This window comes from Musca domestica, unplaced genomic scaffold (genome assembly GCF_030504385.1).
Source record: "Musca domestica strain aabys unplaced genomic scaffold, Musca_domestica.polishedcontigs.V.1.1 2, whole genome shotgun sequence".
NCBI classification, from domain to species: Eukaryota; Metazoa; Arthropoda; class Insecta; order Diptera; family Muscidae; genus Musca; species Musca domestica.
Window position 1 is genome coordinate 15,461,895 of NW_026712249.1, and position 15,607 is coordinate 15,477,501.

Consider the following 15,607-nt stretch of genomic DNA (forward strand, 5'->3'; position numbering starts at 1 on the left):
TTTTACGGAGAAGCCAGCCAATTTCTTAACACCTTAAAAACTTTCTATGTAATCTCACCTTTAAGGGAATCTGCACCTTAAAAGCTATATGCCTGAGTCTAAAGTATCGCTATATTTGAAAATACATTCACTTTTCTATCGAGGTCCACAGGTCCGAGGTAAACAGGTCCAAATGTTCCCAACGATAAAAAATCCACTTTCCCGTTGCTCTGCCACATCCAATGTTTGTATGCGAGACCTTATCATTCCCTCTATAACCTGAAGCTAAATCATAAAAAAATTAAAACAATAACTCAAAATATATTGAAACAAAAATATACAAAAAAACAAAATACACAAAATTTTGACATCACGGCACAACCTTCACAATAGACTCAGAGTTTCGAGCTTGTCACAATCGACGCTATTTATTGGCATCAGGGCAGGCCATTTGATATAGGAATTGAACAAGAGTTCTGGTTGGGCGCCCAGTCATGCGGTCTCTCAGCAGATAGGGTATGGTTCCATAATGCGTTAACATGCCCACACCACGTATGTCCAAGTGGGCCCAGTCAACGCAGGGTACAAATTCCTAAAAAGAAATAAGTAGAGCTTTTTAAATCGTACAGAAATTGGCATCACTTCTTCAACTTACATGTAAAATGGCAGCTGCCAAACAACTCGAGGCGGGGCCTTCACCATTATTGCTGATATCAAAGCTGATGTTATCTAGATAAAGATATTAAGAACACATTACTCAGCATCATATTAACTTTATTTCTTCATGTACTTACTGGTCACCAATTTCTTATAGTAATTCCACAAGGGCAAACGCCACATGCGATCACCGGTCAAGGAGCCAGCCTTTTGAAATTGTTTCCAAATGTAATGGGAATTTGAAAAGATACCAGTGGCACTACCGCCTAAACCCCTCACCACACCACTTCCCAATGTGGCCACATCGACTACCAAACGTGGCTTATATGTCGTTTGGGCATACAGCAGAGGATCTGCCATTACCACAACACCAGCCTTATCCGTATCCTGGGGAATTTTTTAATATTAGAATTTTAACAATTGACAGAAAAAAAATATAAATTGACAAAATTCTTACTCTAATGGCCAATGTTCGGCCATTCAATAGGGTAACTACATCTCCCGGCTTACAGGCCATTCCAGAGGGCATATTTTCACATAAAGGTATTACAGCGGAAATATTTATGGGCAAAGAGAGGGCAGCTGCCGCCCGTATTGCTGCCACACACACTGCTGCCCCAGCCATGGATCCACGATATTCATCCATGCCCTTGCAGGGACGTAGACAAATTCCGCCACTGAAAAATAAATTGAAATACATAATGAATAGGTTAGATTAGAGGATGTGTTGTTACATTTATCTTGCGTAAAAAAAGAATACAAGAAAGAAGGAATTAAAGGTATAAAAGGAGAGACGTAGAAAAAAATACTTATGCATCATTTATTTATTTCCAAAAAAGGCCTCTTGCTATTGTAAAATATCTCTACTCACCTATTAAATGTCATTCCTTTACCCAACAGTAAAATTGGTTTATCCTCTGGTGCCGTGCCACAATAACTAATCTCCAGCAATACAGGTGGTTCACACGAACCCTTGGCAATTGTCAGGAATGAATTTAAATGTTGTTGTTCTATCCATTCCATGGTACGTATTTCGACTGTGACACCGCAAGGACAAAGAGCATCTACGGTGGCCTGGGCAAATGTTGTCGGTGTCATTTGATTGGCGGGTGCATCACTTAAGCGTCTTGCCAAATTCTGTGATTCTGCCTTAAAAAGGCCCCGCGTCCAGGCATCAACATCTGGTGAGTCATACAGTTCTAATTTCGGCACCAGAGTGCGATTTTTCTTTTGCTTATTATCATTGTAACGCCATACGGCCAATGCACTACCTTCGGCTGCCTGTTCGGGATATTCCATGGAGTCGACAAATACCTCTGAGCAGCCTTGCATTTGCAGGCTTCGCGCACCAACACCGGCGGCAATGCGAGCATTTTCCTATTTGGGAAATAAGATTTTATTAAATAGCAATCACTTAGTTACAAATTGAAGAATTAAAAAAAATACTTTGTTTATTATTCATACGTTGTAATGCGAGAGTCTTTCAAACCAAATGTGCATTGTGTATTATCTTAGTTTGTATATAATACAAAATAAAATGAAAAATAGTTCACATTCTACAATAGTATTAAAAAAATAAATTAATAAATAAAAATTTAAACGAAAAATACGTTAAAATAGCCGACGAGCCGTCAATAAAGAAAAGAAAGGAAATGAAGCAAAATTCCACGTAAACTACTTTTTTTTCTCAGAGAGTAAGGAGTTTCATTCTCTTTTGTTTACTGTTTACTTTCTCTGAAAAGTAAACAGATGGAATCTTTGCAAAATCTTGTCAAAATAAAAGAATTTGCGCGCCATAAACAGAAATGAAGCATGCAGAAATTAAAAAAGAGCTCAAAAACAAAATTACGTTTGTTATTTTCAATAAAATGTTTTTAAATTGTTTGCCCAAATATAAATTAACATAAGGAGAAGAAGAGGTACAAATGATACCAAGAAGAAATTTGTCCAGCAAGAATTTGCAATCTGTCACTGAAAGAACTATCCAAAATTTTCTCTCAAATAGACTCCTTTGCAGAACTTTTTCCAAAGCCGCGAAAAAAACGTCGGAAACCCAAAAAGGTATTAGAAATTATAAATATGTACTCAAAATCCTATTCCAGAGTACATCTAGCGATGTCCGTCCGTCCATATGTCTGTCTGGCTGGCTGGTGCGAACGATAACTCTTGAAGGAAGTATCCGATTTGGTCCAGACTTCGTGCATCGTAATATTAATATCAAACTTAGATCGAGTTCGGATATGGGCAATATCGGCCCATTCCTTCCTTCAACATTTTCAAAAAAAAAAAAAAAAAATATATATATATATAATAAAAATACTACACAGAAAAAGAAAGGATAATACGATTTTGCTACAACTTGGCGAATCCCAATATTTGCTTCAGTGCTAGGTCATGTGCGAAAATTGACAAAATCGGTCCACTCAATCAAGTACCTCTCCCACAAAGTATCAAAATTTTAAATAATTATAACTCTTATAAAATGTTATGTAAGTGTCCGATTGTCTACAAATTACACACATCATAATATTTTAATTTACCTAAGGTCGGGTGTGAAGATGGAATATATCGGCCCACTCTTTCTGGTACCTCCCCCACAAAGGGTTTGAATATTCATGAAGCGCTTAAAACACGAAATTAACATCCGACTTCATTCTGACTTGGCACGTCTTAATATTTTTATCAACATAAAATTTGTTATGAAGATCCCCCACAAAGTGTCGAAGTTTTGAACAAACGAAATAATCACAAAATCCGAAATAAGCATCTAGTTCTTTTCAAATTACACACATCACAATATTTTTATTAACCCAAGGTCTGGTGTGAAGATGGTATTTATCTATCCACTCCTTCTGGTACCTCCCCCACAAAGGGTCAACATTTTGAATATCCATGAACCTATAAACAGCGAAATTAACATTCTATTCAGACTTGGCACATCTCAATATTTCTATTAACTCAGGATCTTTTATAAATATGGTAGGGATCGGACAATTGTTTCTTGTACCTCCTCCACGTAGTGTTCAAGATTTTTAAAAACAAACCGCTCAAAAAACCGAAATGAGCAAATTTCACATATTAAAACATTTTTGCCAACATAAGATCTGTTGTGAAGACGATATATATCTGCAAACCCTTTCTGTTACCTCACCCACAAAGGGTCGCAATTTGCAATGCTTTTATTTGTCTTAACTTGCAAAAGAAGCAATTCTTTACAACTTGCTATATCTCAACCAGAAACCTGGAATAGGAGCAAGCCGATGAAAAGGGCTTGAGGTCATGTATAGCGATAGTGGTATTGTTAAGGGGGAAGTTGACTTCAGGTATCCGGACTCAATGCCAGGTAAGTGATTTTGTTTATAATCGACAAAGGATATCGATAATGAAGCCCTCAATAATAAAGGTTTGACGGTGTTGGATGTCAACCCAGAGGGGAAATGTTGAAATCTCAACATGGCGAATATTCAAGGCTTAAGAAAAATAATTTATACGGCAATGGTCAAGAAAATAATAGTTCTGGACATTTGGGAAGGTAAATCATATGCCCATTTGCCTGCGTGCAACTTGTCCGAATTTGGTTAAAGGTCAGGAAGAATTCTACATAGAGTGTTGTGAATTGACGATTAAAAAGCGTGTTCAACTTGTGGAACATATATCTATTCATAATATTCTTTTGAAATATTTATCATCTTTTAAAATACCTTTTCTTTTCAAAATTTAGTAAAAAAATTGTTTTTTCTTTCAAAATTTGGTCAATGGATTTTTTTTCCAAATTTGGTCAATATATATTATTCAATATTTGGTCAAATAATTTTCTCTACTCTTTTCGTGTGTATACACTTACCATGCCTTCATCGATCATTTCCAATTCATTGAAACCGGCGCCTTCACGGCCCACGCCTATCACCGCTACCGAACGATATTCTTGGTCGATATTATTGAAAACCTTGCCCCGACCCAATTGGCCATTAATATTGCACCTAAAAGAAGGAAAATCAATCAATATAACTTCCATATCCCCTGTGGCAAAAATTCACTTACTCTTTAATAAGCTCCGAAATTTTCCCCTGGACACGATCATCAAATTTTTCACCACTGGTGGTTAATTTAGGGTCCTTGTCACCCTCTTTTTGATAGACTCCTATGACTAAGCCTTTCTTTAGAAATAGAAAACAAAAAATGTTTTAAAATGAAATGAAAATTGGGATGTGATTTCCTACTTACTGTTACTCTTGGATCGCTCGAGGCATAACAACGTATGGCTGTTGTCGTTTTATGAAATTTAGACGTCCATCTTAACAGGGGCCTTACTAACCATTTGCTTGAACGCAATGAAAATACCATTGTTGTAATAAAAGTATGTGTACAATATTTTTTTTATTTAACAAAATTTTTAATTTCTTGGAAAAAAGGAAAAATAATGTTTGTCACACTAAAAATAAATTGATTTTTTGTGGATAAATTTGTCGAAAATTTCAAGGCCTATTAGAATTATTCTGAAAAATATTTCAAACTAAATGGTGAAGTTGTTTGAAGGATTGTTTAAGGAAGTTTTATCCGAAATATGTAAATCAAAAGGAGTTTTGGAAATATAATGAAAACAAGTAAAGTAGTATCAGTCGGGTTTGCCGACAGATGTATACCCCCAGCCTTGAGTTATGATTATTCTAACTATTGACCCTTTATGGGGGAGGTTTCGAAGCAAAATGGGCAATATTGACCATTTTGTATCTGACCTGAAACTGATAAAAATATTACAACATGCCAGACTCTATCGACCACTTCCTAAAATTTATATGTGATATGTGCAAATTTTTTGAAAATGTTGAAATATGTGTGAGGTAAGAGATAAAGCGGACAGAAGTATTTCATTTTCATACCTCAACTAATACGGACAATAAATTAATAAATAATAAATTTCCATAAATTATATATTCAAATCAGATTTCTGGTTAAGAGACATGTTTAGATATAGCAAGTTGTAAAGATTCGCCGAATTTTTGCGGCAGTATTGAAAATTTTGTCTCTTTGTGGGTAGGTAACAGAAGGGGTTTGCAGATAATTATCAGATCTTGCGTTAGCAAAAAATATTTGAATGTTTGAAATTTGAACATTTCGATTTTTTGAGCGTTTGTTTTTCAAAATCCTATGTGGGAGAGGTACCCGAGGATCTCTACCATCTCTATAACATATCTTGCGTTGATCGAAATACTGAGATGTACCAAGTCTGAATGGAATTTGATATTAATTTCCCGTTTTATGAGCTTCATGGATACTCAAAATGTTGACCATTTGTGGGGGAGGTACCACAAGGAGTGGACCGATATATTCCATCTTCACATCACATTTTAAGTTAGTAGAAATAATAGTATGTGTGAAATTTGAAGAGAACCGGATGCTGATTTCGGATTTTATGCTTGTTTTAGTTATTCAAAACTTCGACCCTTGTGTGGGAGGTACCACAAGGAATGATCCGTTCTGTACCATATTTATAACAGATCTTGTGTTGATGGACATATTGCGATGTGCCAGGCGTGAATCGAATCGGATGTTAATTTATTTTACCCTTTGTGGGGGAGGTATCAGATGGAGTGGACCGATATATCCCATGTTCACACCAGACCTTGGGTTAATAAAAATATAATGATCTGTGGAATTTGAAGACAAGCGGATAATAACATCACCTTTTAAGAGTTATAGATATTCAAAGTTTTGACCTTTTTGTGGGATAGGTAGTTCGCACCTGACCTAGCACTGATGCAAATATAAGGATTCGCAAAATTGGAACAAAATCGGATCATCCTTCCTCTTTCTGTGCAATAAAATATTTTCTTTGAAAATTTCGACATTTTGTGGATGAGGTACCAGAAGAGGTGCACCGATATTACCCATCTCCGAACTCGATCTAAATTTGACAAAAATATTACGATGTACCAAGTTTGGACCACATCGGATACTCCCTTTGAGACTTATCGTGCTCACCATCAAGCCAGACAAATAGACAGATGGACGGACGGACATCGCTAGATCGACTCCAAATGTTCAGAAACGGATTTGGTATAAAGAGACCTAGTGTCTGAAACTGTTATTTCTATGAGGCACGTTTTGGCGTCATCAAATGATATATACCCTCTGTAGCCATATGGCTGAAGTTATAAAAATGTTAGTAATCCTTTGAATTCTTCGTGACTGTGAAGTTTATAATATGAAGCCCTCTGGGATTTACTCTGATCACCTTCCTATGATCCACCAGACTGTGAACATGATTCCTACATGTTAGGTATCCTTAAATACACCTCATAATTTATTTAAATTTTAATTGAGACGATTACTTCTCTGTTCCGGAAGTAAACGTGTTCCGCTCTTTTGTAGACATGATTTTCCGCTTATCCAGTATACTATAAAATTTCTTACAATGGAATCATCTAAATCAAACCTCCCTTATTCACCGCAACAAAATAATAAATACCAAAAGTAAATTTTTGTTCAAAAATGTCTTATCTTCTTTTCAAATAAATATTTGTACTTTTTATTTAAATTGCATTTTTCAAAAGTACTAAATTTAACAAAACTATACAGTGTATTTACTAAATTATTTAGTAATATTGTACTAATTATCATTAATATTGCTTATTGTACGTTTTTCTCTTCCAGCTCCATTCAGTTTGGCACCATCTCGTTAGGATTGAGAACACAAAACTGTGTTCTATTTTCTTTTAGCTTCGATATTGTTTTTTTATAATTAGATGACATGGTTGTGAATTGTTTTAGTTATCACTACGTTGCTCTTTTGACAAATTTTCTATAGGTATTGTCCATCAAATAGTCCACACTGTGATCAATTGGTGGTATAATGAAGGGTATTGACGTCAAGCCGAAAGCTGTTGGTAAATATTTGGCTATGGCCTTTTTAACATTAGCCTGCCTTAGTAGACGACCACTGAGGTAGGTGATTCTGGAAAGGAATAAGAGAAAATTTTATTTTGTGAATATTTTCAACGGAACAGGAAATCTAAAGGAATGGCAATAGCACTTTTTTTAAACAAAACTGAGATTTTTTTATACCCTCAGTCATATGGGTAGATAGGGTATGTATCATTTGATACGGCCAAAACGTGCTTCATCGAAATAATAATTTTAGACCATAGGTCTTTTTGGGCCGTCCGTCCGCCCGTCTGGTGCGCATGATAACTCTCGAAGAGCATATCTGTTTTTATTCAAACTTGATACATCGTAATATTATTTCCGAACCAAAGAGACCTAGGGTCTAAAACCGTTATTTCGATGATGTACGTTTTGGCCGTATCAAATGATATATACCCTCTCTAGTCATATGGCTGAGGGTATAAACATAGTCAGTTTTTCAATGGCTAATAATCCAGTACAATCAAGCATTACATTCCACTTGTTAACAAAAACATTGCAACTGCAAATTAGCATCAAAGTGTCAGAATATTTCCATAAATAACCACAAAAAACACTCTGTTAATAGAGCTTTGTGGTTTCCCTCCACACGTATTCACCCACCTATTTATAGTAAAACCGGGTATTACAACCGAAGCCAATATTTGCCAAATGAAAACATCAGTTGCAGTTATGGCAACATTTTTAACCGAGGAACCCTGTTTGTAGTCTTTGTAGGATTTATCAATGGTATCGGCACAAACATAACCCGTAGATACCACATAACTGGCTGTCACCACCTTAGAAGGCACCAAACGGCGGAATGCTTCACCAACTTCATTGCAATAACCTGTAAGCGAACATACAGGTGTTAATTATCAAACGAAGCAAATACTATATTTCCACAAGAACTTACCCAAATAACGCACCCATGTTTCACGATATAAATCTTTCTCTTTTTCCATTGCAAATTGTTTTTTTTTTTTAACTTTTATCAATTGCTATTTTTGTCTATTATGTAATTTTTTAAAGTAATCAATGTAGAAACTTGGTTTCAGCCAATTGTTTACTGTTCTCTCTCTTTGTTTGGGTGAATTTATGCACTCTCTGCACTTCCGTTTCCGTTGCAACGATATTTTTTCGTTGCACTTGAACAACCAAAATTGGTAATAGACCGTTACGCGTTATTTACAATTACAATGTGTTGGTGTTTGTTTTTGTTGTTAATTTTATACTGCTCTACACATGCTTGCTATGTTTGGCGTTCCCCTCATACACTGAGATTTTCAAAAAAATAAACCCACCTTGCCAAGAAATTGTCAGCTGTTTATCAATAATCGATAAACGTAAACATCGATTGTAGCTATCAGAGAGAAAATGTACACTGAGCAATAATTACTATTGCTTGGCATTGAGAAATGAAAGTTAAGTTAAAAAAATGAAATTTACAACAGCTTATTATTAGATTTATTGAAATCACAGTACAAAAGACACATCTACCTATATTCTTCTACGATGACATGGTAGATGAATATAGGTATACGCTTCGACACAGTTGCTGGGACAATGAACTGTCAAACCAAGTTTGGAATCGAAAATTTGTAAAAATTTTTAAAAAAATGAATATTATAACAACCTCCGATTGGCGTCGTGTAAGAAAATATATACAAATATACTTATTTTTGAAGAATTTTATGCATATTTATGCATCTACCTGCATTCTTCTACCATGTACCATGATTAGCGGTCTGTTCCAGAACCTGCAAGCATATACTAGTTTTGCAATTTTCTCTGATATCATAATGGAAAATCGGTTATCGTAGTAAAAACTTTTACATTCTTGCAGTTATGGAACAGACCATAGGTGTGTACGACACTTACTTGGCGACTAACTCTCAAAAATGCTCTCTTCACTCTCATTTACATGATTTATGTGTCATCGAATATCGAATAACATTTGGTATCGAACAAAAAAAAAATAATAATAATCGAAGGTGCATTTCGGAATAAAAAACGAAAAAGTCTATCCCACTTGGAACACCATGGAAAAATAAAAATGTGTTTATTTTGTGAATAATTTGTTAAGGAAAAATCCCCAACCACCATGGCCGATGTAAAACTTCAACTGTGTCGTTTGTGCCTGAACGCTAGCAGTGCAGGACATTTGGAAAATCTCTGTGACGACTATGGACAACACAATGAAAAGTATTCAATTACCGTGGAATATTTCGATTCCAAAATATTTGATGTGGAACATCATTTGAAGATGTTATGTATGACATGTTGGCAACATATCGAAGAGTTCCATAGCTTTCAAACCACTGTACTGGAATCTCGTACCAAATTAGAAAGACTGCAATGGCATGAGGAGGATACTCATCTCTACAATCCTGGAATAGTAAAGGTGGAATCTGAAGACATGTACTATGAATCTGTTGTGGAAGAGGAGCAAGCCGATGAAAAGAGCCATGAGGGTATGCATTGCGGTGGTGGTATTGTTAAGGAGGAAGTTGACTATAGCTATCCAGATACTATGACAGGTGAGTGTGAATGTAAATAGTTGGACAAAGGATGTTTTTTTATTAAATTAATCTGTTTTTTAGACAACGAAATCCTCAATGGTAAAGGCTTCACGGTGATGAATGTCAACCCAGATGAGAAAATGCTTAAATCTCAACATGGAGAATATCCTATGCCTAAGAAAAATAATTTACACGGCAATGAACAGGAAAATAATAGTTCTTTGGACATTTCGGAAGGTAAATCACATGCCCATTTGTCTGCATGCAAATCATCCGATTTGGGTTTATCGAAACCTAAACGTCGAAAACAAAGTGTTGATAAGGACATACAAGAAAATACCACAGATCCAAGGATCGATGATGTGGATTTGACGGCCTTTGTTAAAGTACCCCAGGCACGTCCCTTGAAAAGTAAACGCGAAGAAGAGCTGGACAATATAATTGCCCAATGGAAGTCTAATTTAGAATGTAGACATTGCCGAAAAACCTTTGACACATATACCCTCCTACGTGAGCATTTCAGAGAACGACATCGTCAGGAAGAATTTTACATAGAGTGCTGCGAGTTGAAGATTAAAAAGCGTGGTCACCTTGTGGAACACATACGTATGCACATTGATTACAAAGCCTTTAAATGTACAATATGCGCCAGACGCTTCAATCGGAAACGTAATTTACAAGCTCACATGCAAAGAATGCATAACATAAATAATTTGGAAAGCATTCCGGTTTGTGATAATGCCGAGACATTATCGGTGACCAATTATGCCGAGATTGAGGACAATGATGAATTTATATCACAATATTTACCCAACATTGAATGTGTAATATGCAAGGATATTTTCCCCACATTTACCCTCTTGGAAGAACACTTTAAGCAACAACATTCCCCGGAAGAGTGTCACATACTGTGTTGTGGTTTTAGGCTGCAACAACAATCCACCATTGTAAATCATTTACGGGTCCACACCCACCCACGGAAATACAAATGTGAATTGTGTAATGCTTGTTTTACCATGCCCCATACCTTGGACTATCACAGGCGTATGGAACACAATGCAAACAACAATGGTGGCATAATATACCAAGACTCTATGTCCATGGAAGATAATTCCTATTTGGAAATCAATACCGATAAATTTACGCAGCAAGAAAGTGACGATTTCATTGGCCAGTGGTTGACCACCCTAGAATGTGAGCTGTGTAAGGAAACATTTCCCAATTTTACGCTGTTACATGATCACTTTGGGGATGTGCATCCCACTGAAAAAGTCTTTGTACGCTGTTGTGACAAACAGTTCTTTACCCGCTCCAAAATACAACGACACATTGAAGTACATTTGTGTAACAAGGCCTTCAAATGTGAGCTGTGTGGCAAACGTTATTCGAAGAAGGCGACAATACAAAATCATATGCTAAAACAGCATTATGGTAGCATTCCTAAGGCAGATTCCAAAAAAACCGCTATTGAAAAAGCAGCAGCCGCAGCAGCACCAAATAAAAGGAAATCAATCAAAGAACTCGATGAAATTATTGCCAAGTGGCGGCCAACACTGGAATGTTTACAGTGTCACGAGTCGTGTTCAACGTTTACTCTGCTACAAACGCATTTTCGTCAGCGGCATCCCGCCCAGGTGTGTTACATATTATGTTGTGAGTGTAAATTTGTTGGTCGTCATGATCTTGAGGAACACATACGCTACCACAATGATCCCGATGTCTTTAAGTGCTCGTACTGTGATCGTCGTTTTGCCCGGAAACGTGATTCAATGCGTCACATGAAAACATGTAATGGCAGCAGCAGTAGCGGTGGTGAACGGCAAGGGGATTGTAAAATTGAAAAGGGTGTCTAGTTTTTAATTTAACATGAAAAGTACTTGTGAAAAAGTATATTTTGTATATAATAAAAAAAATTAAATGTATTTATAATTTGTCTTTTATTAGCAGGTGCTTAAATGTTTATGGTCTATGTTGTTCTTTAAAAAAAATTGTAAAAATTACTCTGCTCATATTATATTCTAACATCCACAATGGCTCCATAAAAATTGTTCTAAAAAATCTTTCAAAAATACTAAAAAAATCCACTACTGGTCCTTGAAAAAATATTTGTATTCAAGTCATGAAAAAACACAAGATTTGGTCCATAAAAAAGTATTTTAAAAAATAATGTTTGGTCCTTCAAAAAAAAAAAAAATAATAATAATAATAAAAATTCGGCTTTCGTTCTCGGGGAAACAATTTAACAAAAATCACTTTGAACTTTAAAAACCCACTTCTGGTCCTTGAAGAAATAATTTTAAACATCCACATTTAATCAGAACATATTATTAAGGAATTCCCATTTGCTCACACAGCGACAAATTCCCATTTTTTTTCAATAATTACGGCGGAAATTCAGCAGATTTTGAAAGTAGGGCTCAAAGTTTACATCCCAAAGCAACCTAAAAAGAGTGCCAAGTTTCCCCCTCTTCCACACTTTTGGAAACTTTCGGATTAAGATTCCTCTGAATTCATAATTCATTCAGGTATATAGTTTCTTCGGCAATATTGCGGATAAAAATACGAGGAATATTTTGACCATTACGCGAGTCAACAAATTCGACTTTTTGGACCTTTTTTATATAACCTCGACCATATGGCTAGAGAGGGTATATATCTTTTGATACGGCCTAAACGACCCTCATCGAAATAATAGTTTAAGACCCTAGGTCTGTTTGGGCCAAATCCGTTTCAAGATATTTGGAGTCGATCTAACGATGTCCGTCCGTCCGTCTGTCTGCCTGCTGGGCACGATAACTTTCGAAGGGAGTATCCGATTTGATTCAAACTTGGTACATCGTAATATTATTGTCAAACTTAGATCGAGTTCGGATATGGGCAATATCGGTCCACTCCTTCTGGTACCTCCCACACAAAATGTCAAAATTTTCAAAGAAAATCATTTACTGCACGGAAAGAGAAAGGATAATCCGATTTTGAAAAATCCCCAACCACCATGGCCGATGTAAAACTTCAACTGTGTCGTTTGTGCCTGAACGCTAGCAGTGCAGGACATTTGGAAAATCTCTGTGACGACTATGGACAACACAATGAAAAGTATTCAATTACCGTGGAATATTTCGATTCCAAAATATTTGATGTGGAACATCATTTGAAGATGTTATGTATGACATGTTGGCAACATATCGAAGAGTTCCATAGCTTTCAAACCACTGTACTGGAATCTCGTACCAAATTAGAAAGACTGCAATGGCATGAGGAGGATACTCATCTCTACAATCCTGGAATAGTAAAGGTGGAATCTGAAGACATGTACTATGAATCTGTTGTGGAAGAGGAGCAAGCCGATGAAAAGAGCCATGAGGGTATGCATTGCGGTGGTGGTATTGTTAAGGAGGAAGTTGACTATAGCTATCCAGATACTATGACAGGTGAGTGTGAATGTAAATAGTTGGACAAAGGATGTTTTTTTATTAAATTAATCTGTTTTTTAGACAACGAAATCCTCAATGGTAAAGGCTTCACGGTGATGAATGTCAACCCAGATGAGAAAATGCTTAAATCTCAACATGGAGAATATCCTATGCCTAAGAAAAATAATTTACACGGCAATGAACAGGAAAATAATAGTTCTTTGGACATTTCGGAAGGTAAATCACATGCCCATTTGTCTGCATGCAAATCATCCGATTTGGGTTTATCGAAACCTAAACGTCGAAAACAAAGTGTTGATAAGGACATACAAGAAAATACCACAGATCCAAGGATCGATGATGTGGATTTGACGGCCTTTGTTAAAGTACCCCAGGCACGTCCCTTGAAAAGTAAACGCGAAGAAGAGCTGGACAATATAATTGCCCAATGGAAGTCTAATTTAGAATGTAGACATTGCCGAAAAACCTTTGACACATATACCCTCCTACGTGAGCATTTCAGAGAACGACATCGTCAGGAAGAATTTTACATAGAGTGCTGCGAGTTGAAGATTAAAAAGCGTGGTCACCTTGTGGAACACATACGTATGCACATTGATTACAAAGCCTTTAAATGTACAATATGCGCCAGACGCTTCAATCGGAAACGTAATTTACAAGCTCACATGCAAAGAATGCATAACATAAATAATTTGGAAAGCATTCCGGTTTGTGATAATGCCGAGACATTATCGGTGACCAATTATGCCGAGATTGAGGACAATGATGAATTTATATCACAATATTTACCCAACATTGAATGTGTAATATGCAAGGATATTTTCCCCACATTTACCCTCTTGGAAGAACACTTTAAGCAACAACATTCCCCGGAAGAGTGTCACATACTGTGTTGTGGTTTTAGGCTGCAACAACAATCCACCATTGTAAATCATTTACGGGTCCACACCCACCCACGGAAATACAAATGTGAATTGTGTAATGCTTGTTTTACCATGCCCCATACCTTGGACTATCACAGGCGTATGGAACACAATGCAAACAACAATGGTGGCATAATATACCAAGACTCTATGTCCATGGAAGATAATTCCTATTTGGAAATCAATACCGATAAATTTACGCAGCAAGAAAGTGACGATTTCATTGGCCAGTGGTTGACCACCCTAGAATGTGAGCTGTGTAAGGAAACATTTCCCAATTTTACGCTGTTACATGATCACTTTGGGGATGTGCATCCCACTGAAAAAGTCTTTGTACGCTGTTGTGACAAACAGTTCTTTACCCGCTCCAAAATACAACGACACATTGAAGTACATTTGTGTAACAAGGCCTTCAAATGTGAGCTGTGTGGCAAACGTTATTCGAAGAAGGCGACAATACAAAATCATATGCTAAAACAGCATTATGGTAGCATTCCTAAGGCAGATTCCAAAAAAACCGCTATTGAAAAAGCAGCAGCCGCAGCAGCACCAAATAAAAGGAAATCAATCAAAGAACTCGATGAAATTATTGCCAAGTGGCGGCCAACACTGGAATGTTTACAGTGTCACGAGTCGTGTTCAACGTTTACTCTGCTACAAACGCATTTTCGTCAGCGGCATCCCGCCCAGGTGTGTTACATATTATGTTGTGAGTGTAAATTTGTTGGTCGTCATGATCTTGAGGAACACATACGCTACCACAATGATCCCGATGTCTTTAAGTGCTCGTACTGTGATCGTCGTTTTGCCCGGAAACGTGATTCAATGCGTCACATGAAAACATGTAATGGCAGCAGCAGTAGCGGTGGTGAACGGCAAGGGGATTGTAAAATTGAAAAGGGTGTCTAGTTTTTAATTTAACATGAAAAGTACTTGTGAAAAAGTATATTTTGTATATAATAAAAAAAATTAAATGTATTTATAATTTGTCTTTTATTAGCAGGTGCTTAAATGTTTATGGTCTATGTTGTTCTTTAAAAAAAATTGTAAAAATTACTCTGCTCATATTATATTCTAACATCCACAATGGCTCCATAAAAATTGTTCTAAAAAATCTTTCAAAAATACTAAAAAAATCCACTACTGGTCCTTGAAAAAATATTTGTATTCAAGTCATGAAAAAACACAA

At 36.4% G+C, this 15,607-nt stretch overlaps 4 protein-coding genes across 4 annotated transcripts; 2 read left to right on the plus strand and 2 right to left on the minus strand.

Moving 5' to 3' along the window:
* Nucleotides 1-280: 280 nt before the first annotated feature.
* LOC101900683 (cytosol aminopeptidase) lies at nucleotides 281-5,083 on the minus strand. Its single transcript, XM_005186950.4, has 8 exons — nucleotides 4,861-5,083; nucleotides 4,678-4,793; nucleotides 4,481-4,616; nucleotides 1,508-2,013; nucleotides 1,094-1,313; nucleotides 774-1,023; nucleotides 635-708; nucleotides 281-571 (listed from the first exon to the last, which is right to left on the minus strand). The coding sequence occupies exons 1-8, from the start codon at nucleotides 4,978-4,980 to the stop codon at nucleotides 404-406; spliced, it is 1,590 nt and encodes a 529-aa protein (XP_005187007.1). The 5' UTR covers nucleotides 4,981-5,083; the 3' UTR covers nucleotides 281-403.
* Nucleotides 5,084-7,123: 2,040 nt separating this feature from the next.
* LOC101900506 (mitochondrial fission process protein 1) lies at nucleotides 7,124-8,819 on the minus strand. Its single transcript, XM_011295662.3, has 3 exons — nucleotides 8,456-8,819; nucleotides 8,164-8,389; nucleotides 7,124-7,591 (listed from the first exon to the last, which is right to left on the minus strand). Exons 1-3 carry the CDS (start codon nucleotides 8,502-8,504, stop codon nucleotides 7,414-7,416), a joined length of 453 nt encoding a protein of 150 aa, XP_011293964.1. The 5' UTR covers nucleotides 8,505-8,819; the 3' UTR covers nucleotides 7,124-7,413.
* A 687-nt stretch (nucleotides 8,820-9,506) lies between these two features.
* LOC101899312 (transcription factor grauzone-like) lies at nucleotides 9,507-11,983 on the plus strand. The gene is made up of 2 exons (XM_005186942.4): nucleotides 9,507-10,079; nucleotides 10,143-11,983. The coding sequence occupies exons 1-2, from the start codon at nucleotides 9,644-9,646 to the stop codon at nucleotides 11,912-11,914; spliced, it is 2,208 nt and encodes a 735-aa protein (XP_005186999.2). The 5' UTR covers nucleotides 9,507-9,643; the 3' UTR covers nucleotides 11,915-11,983.
* A 1,061-nt stretch (nucleotides 11,984-13,044) lies between these two features.
* LOC131802201 (transcription factor grauzone-like) lies at nucleotides 13,045-15,396 on the plus strand. Its single transcript, XM_059121857.1, has 2 exons — nucleotides 13,045-13,492; nucleotides 13,556-15,396. The coding sequence occupies exons 1-2, from the start codon at nucleotides 13,057-13,059 to the stop codon at nucleotides 15,325-15,327; spliced, it is 2,208 nt and encodes a 735-aa protein (XP_058977840.1). The 5' UTR covers nucleotides 13,045-13,056; the 3' UTR covers nucleotides 15,328-15,396.
* The last annotated feature ends 211 nt before the right edge of the window (nucleotides 15,397-15,607 follow it).

Bases quoted from the DNA above. Each gene is read 5' to 3' on its own strand.
- LOC131802201 (XM_059121857.1), top strand. From the start codon at position 13,057: ATGGCCGATGTAAAACTTCAACTGTGTCGTTTGTGCCTGAACGCTAGC. The intron at 13,493-13,555 runs GTGAGTGTGAAT...TCTGTTTTTTAG, and splicing joins CTATCCAGATACTATGACAG to ACAACGAAATCCTCAATGGT.
- LOC101900683 (XM_005186950.4), bottom strand. From the start codon at position 4,980: ATGGTATTTTCATTGCGTTCAAGCAAATGGTTAGTAAGGCCCCTGTTA. The intron at 4,794-4,860 runs GTAAGTAGGAAA...CTATTTCTAAAG, and splicing joins CGAGCGATCCAAGAGTAACA to AAAGGCTTAGTCATAGGAGT. The intron at 4,617-4,677 runs GTAAGTGAATTT...TCCTTCTTTTAG, and splicing joins ATTTCGGAGCTTATTAAAGA to GTGCAATATTAATGGCCAAT.
- LOC101899312 (XM_005186942.4), top strand. From the start codon at position 9,644: ATGGCCGATGTAAAACTTCAACTGTGTCGTTTGTGCCTGAACGCTAGC. The intron at 10,080-10,142 runs GTGAGTGTGAAT...TCTGTTTTTTAG, and splicing joins CTATCCAGATACTATGACAG to ACAACGAAATCCTCAATGGT.
- LOC101900506 (XM_011295662.3), bottom strand. From the start codon at position 8,504: ATGGAAAAAGAGAAAGATTTATATCGTGAAACATGGGTGCGTTATTTG. The intron at 8,390-8,455 runs GTAAGTTCTTGT...GTTCGCTTACAG, and splicing joins AACATGGGTGCGTTATTTGG to GTTATTGCAATGAAGTTGGT. The intron at 7,592-8,163 runs GTGGGTGAATAC...ATTCCTTTCCAG, and splicing joins CCCGGTTTTACTATAAATAG to AATCACCTACCTCAGTGGTC.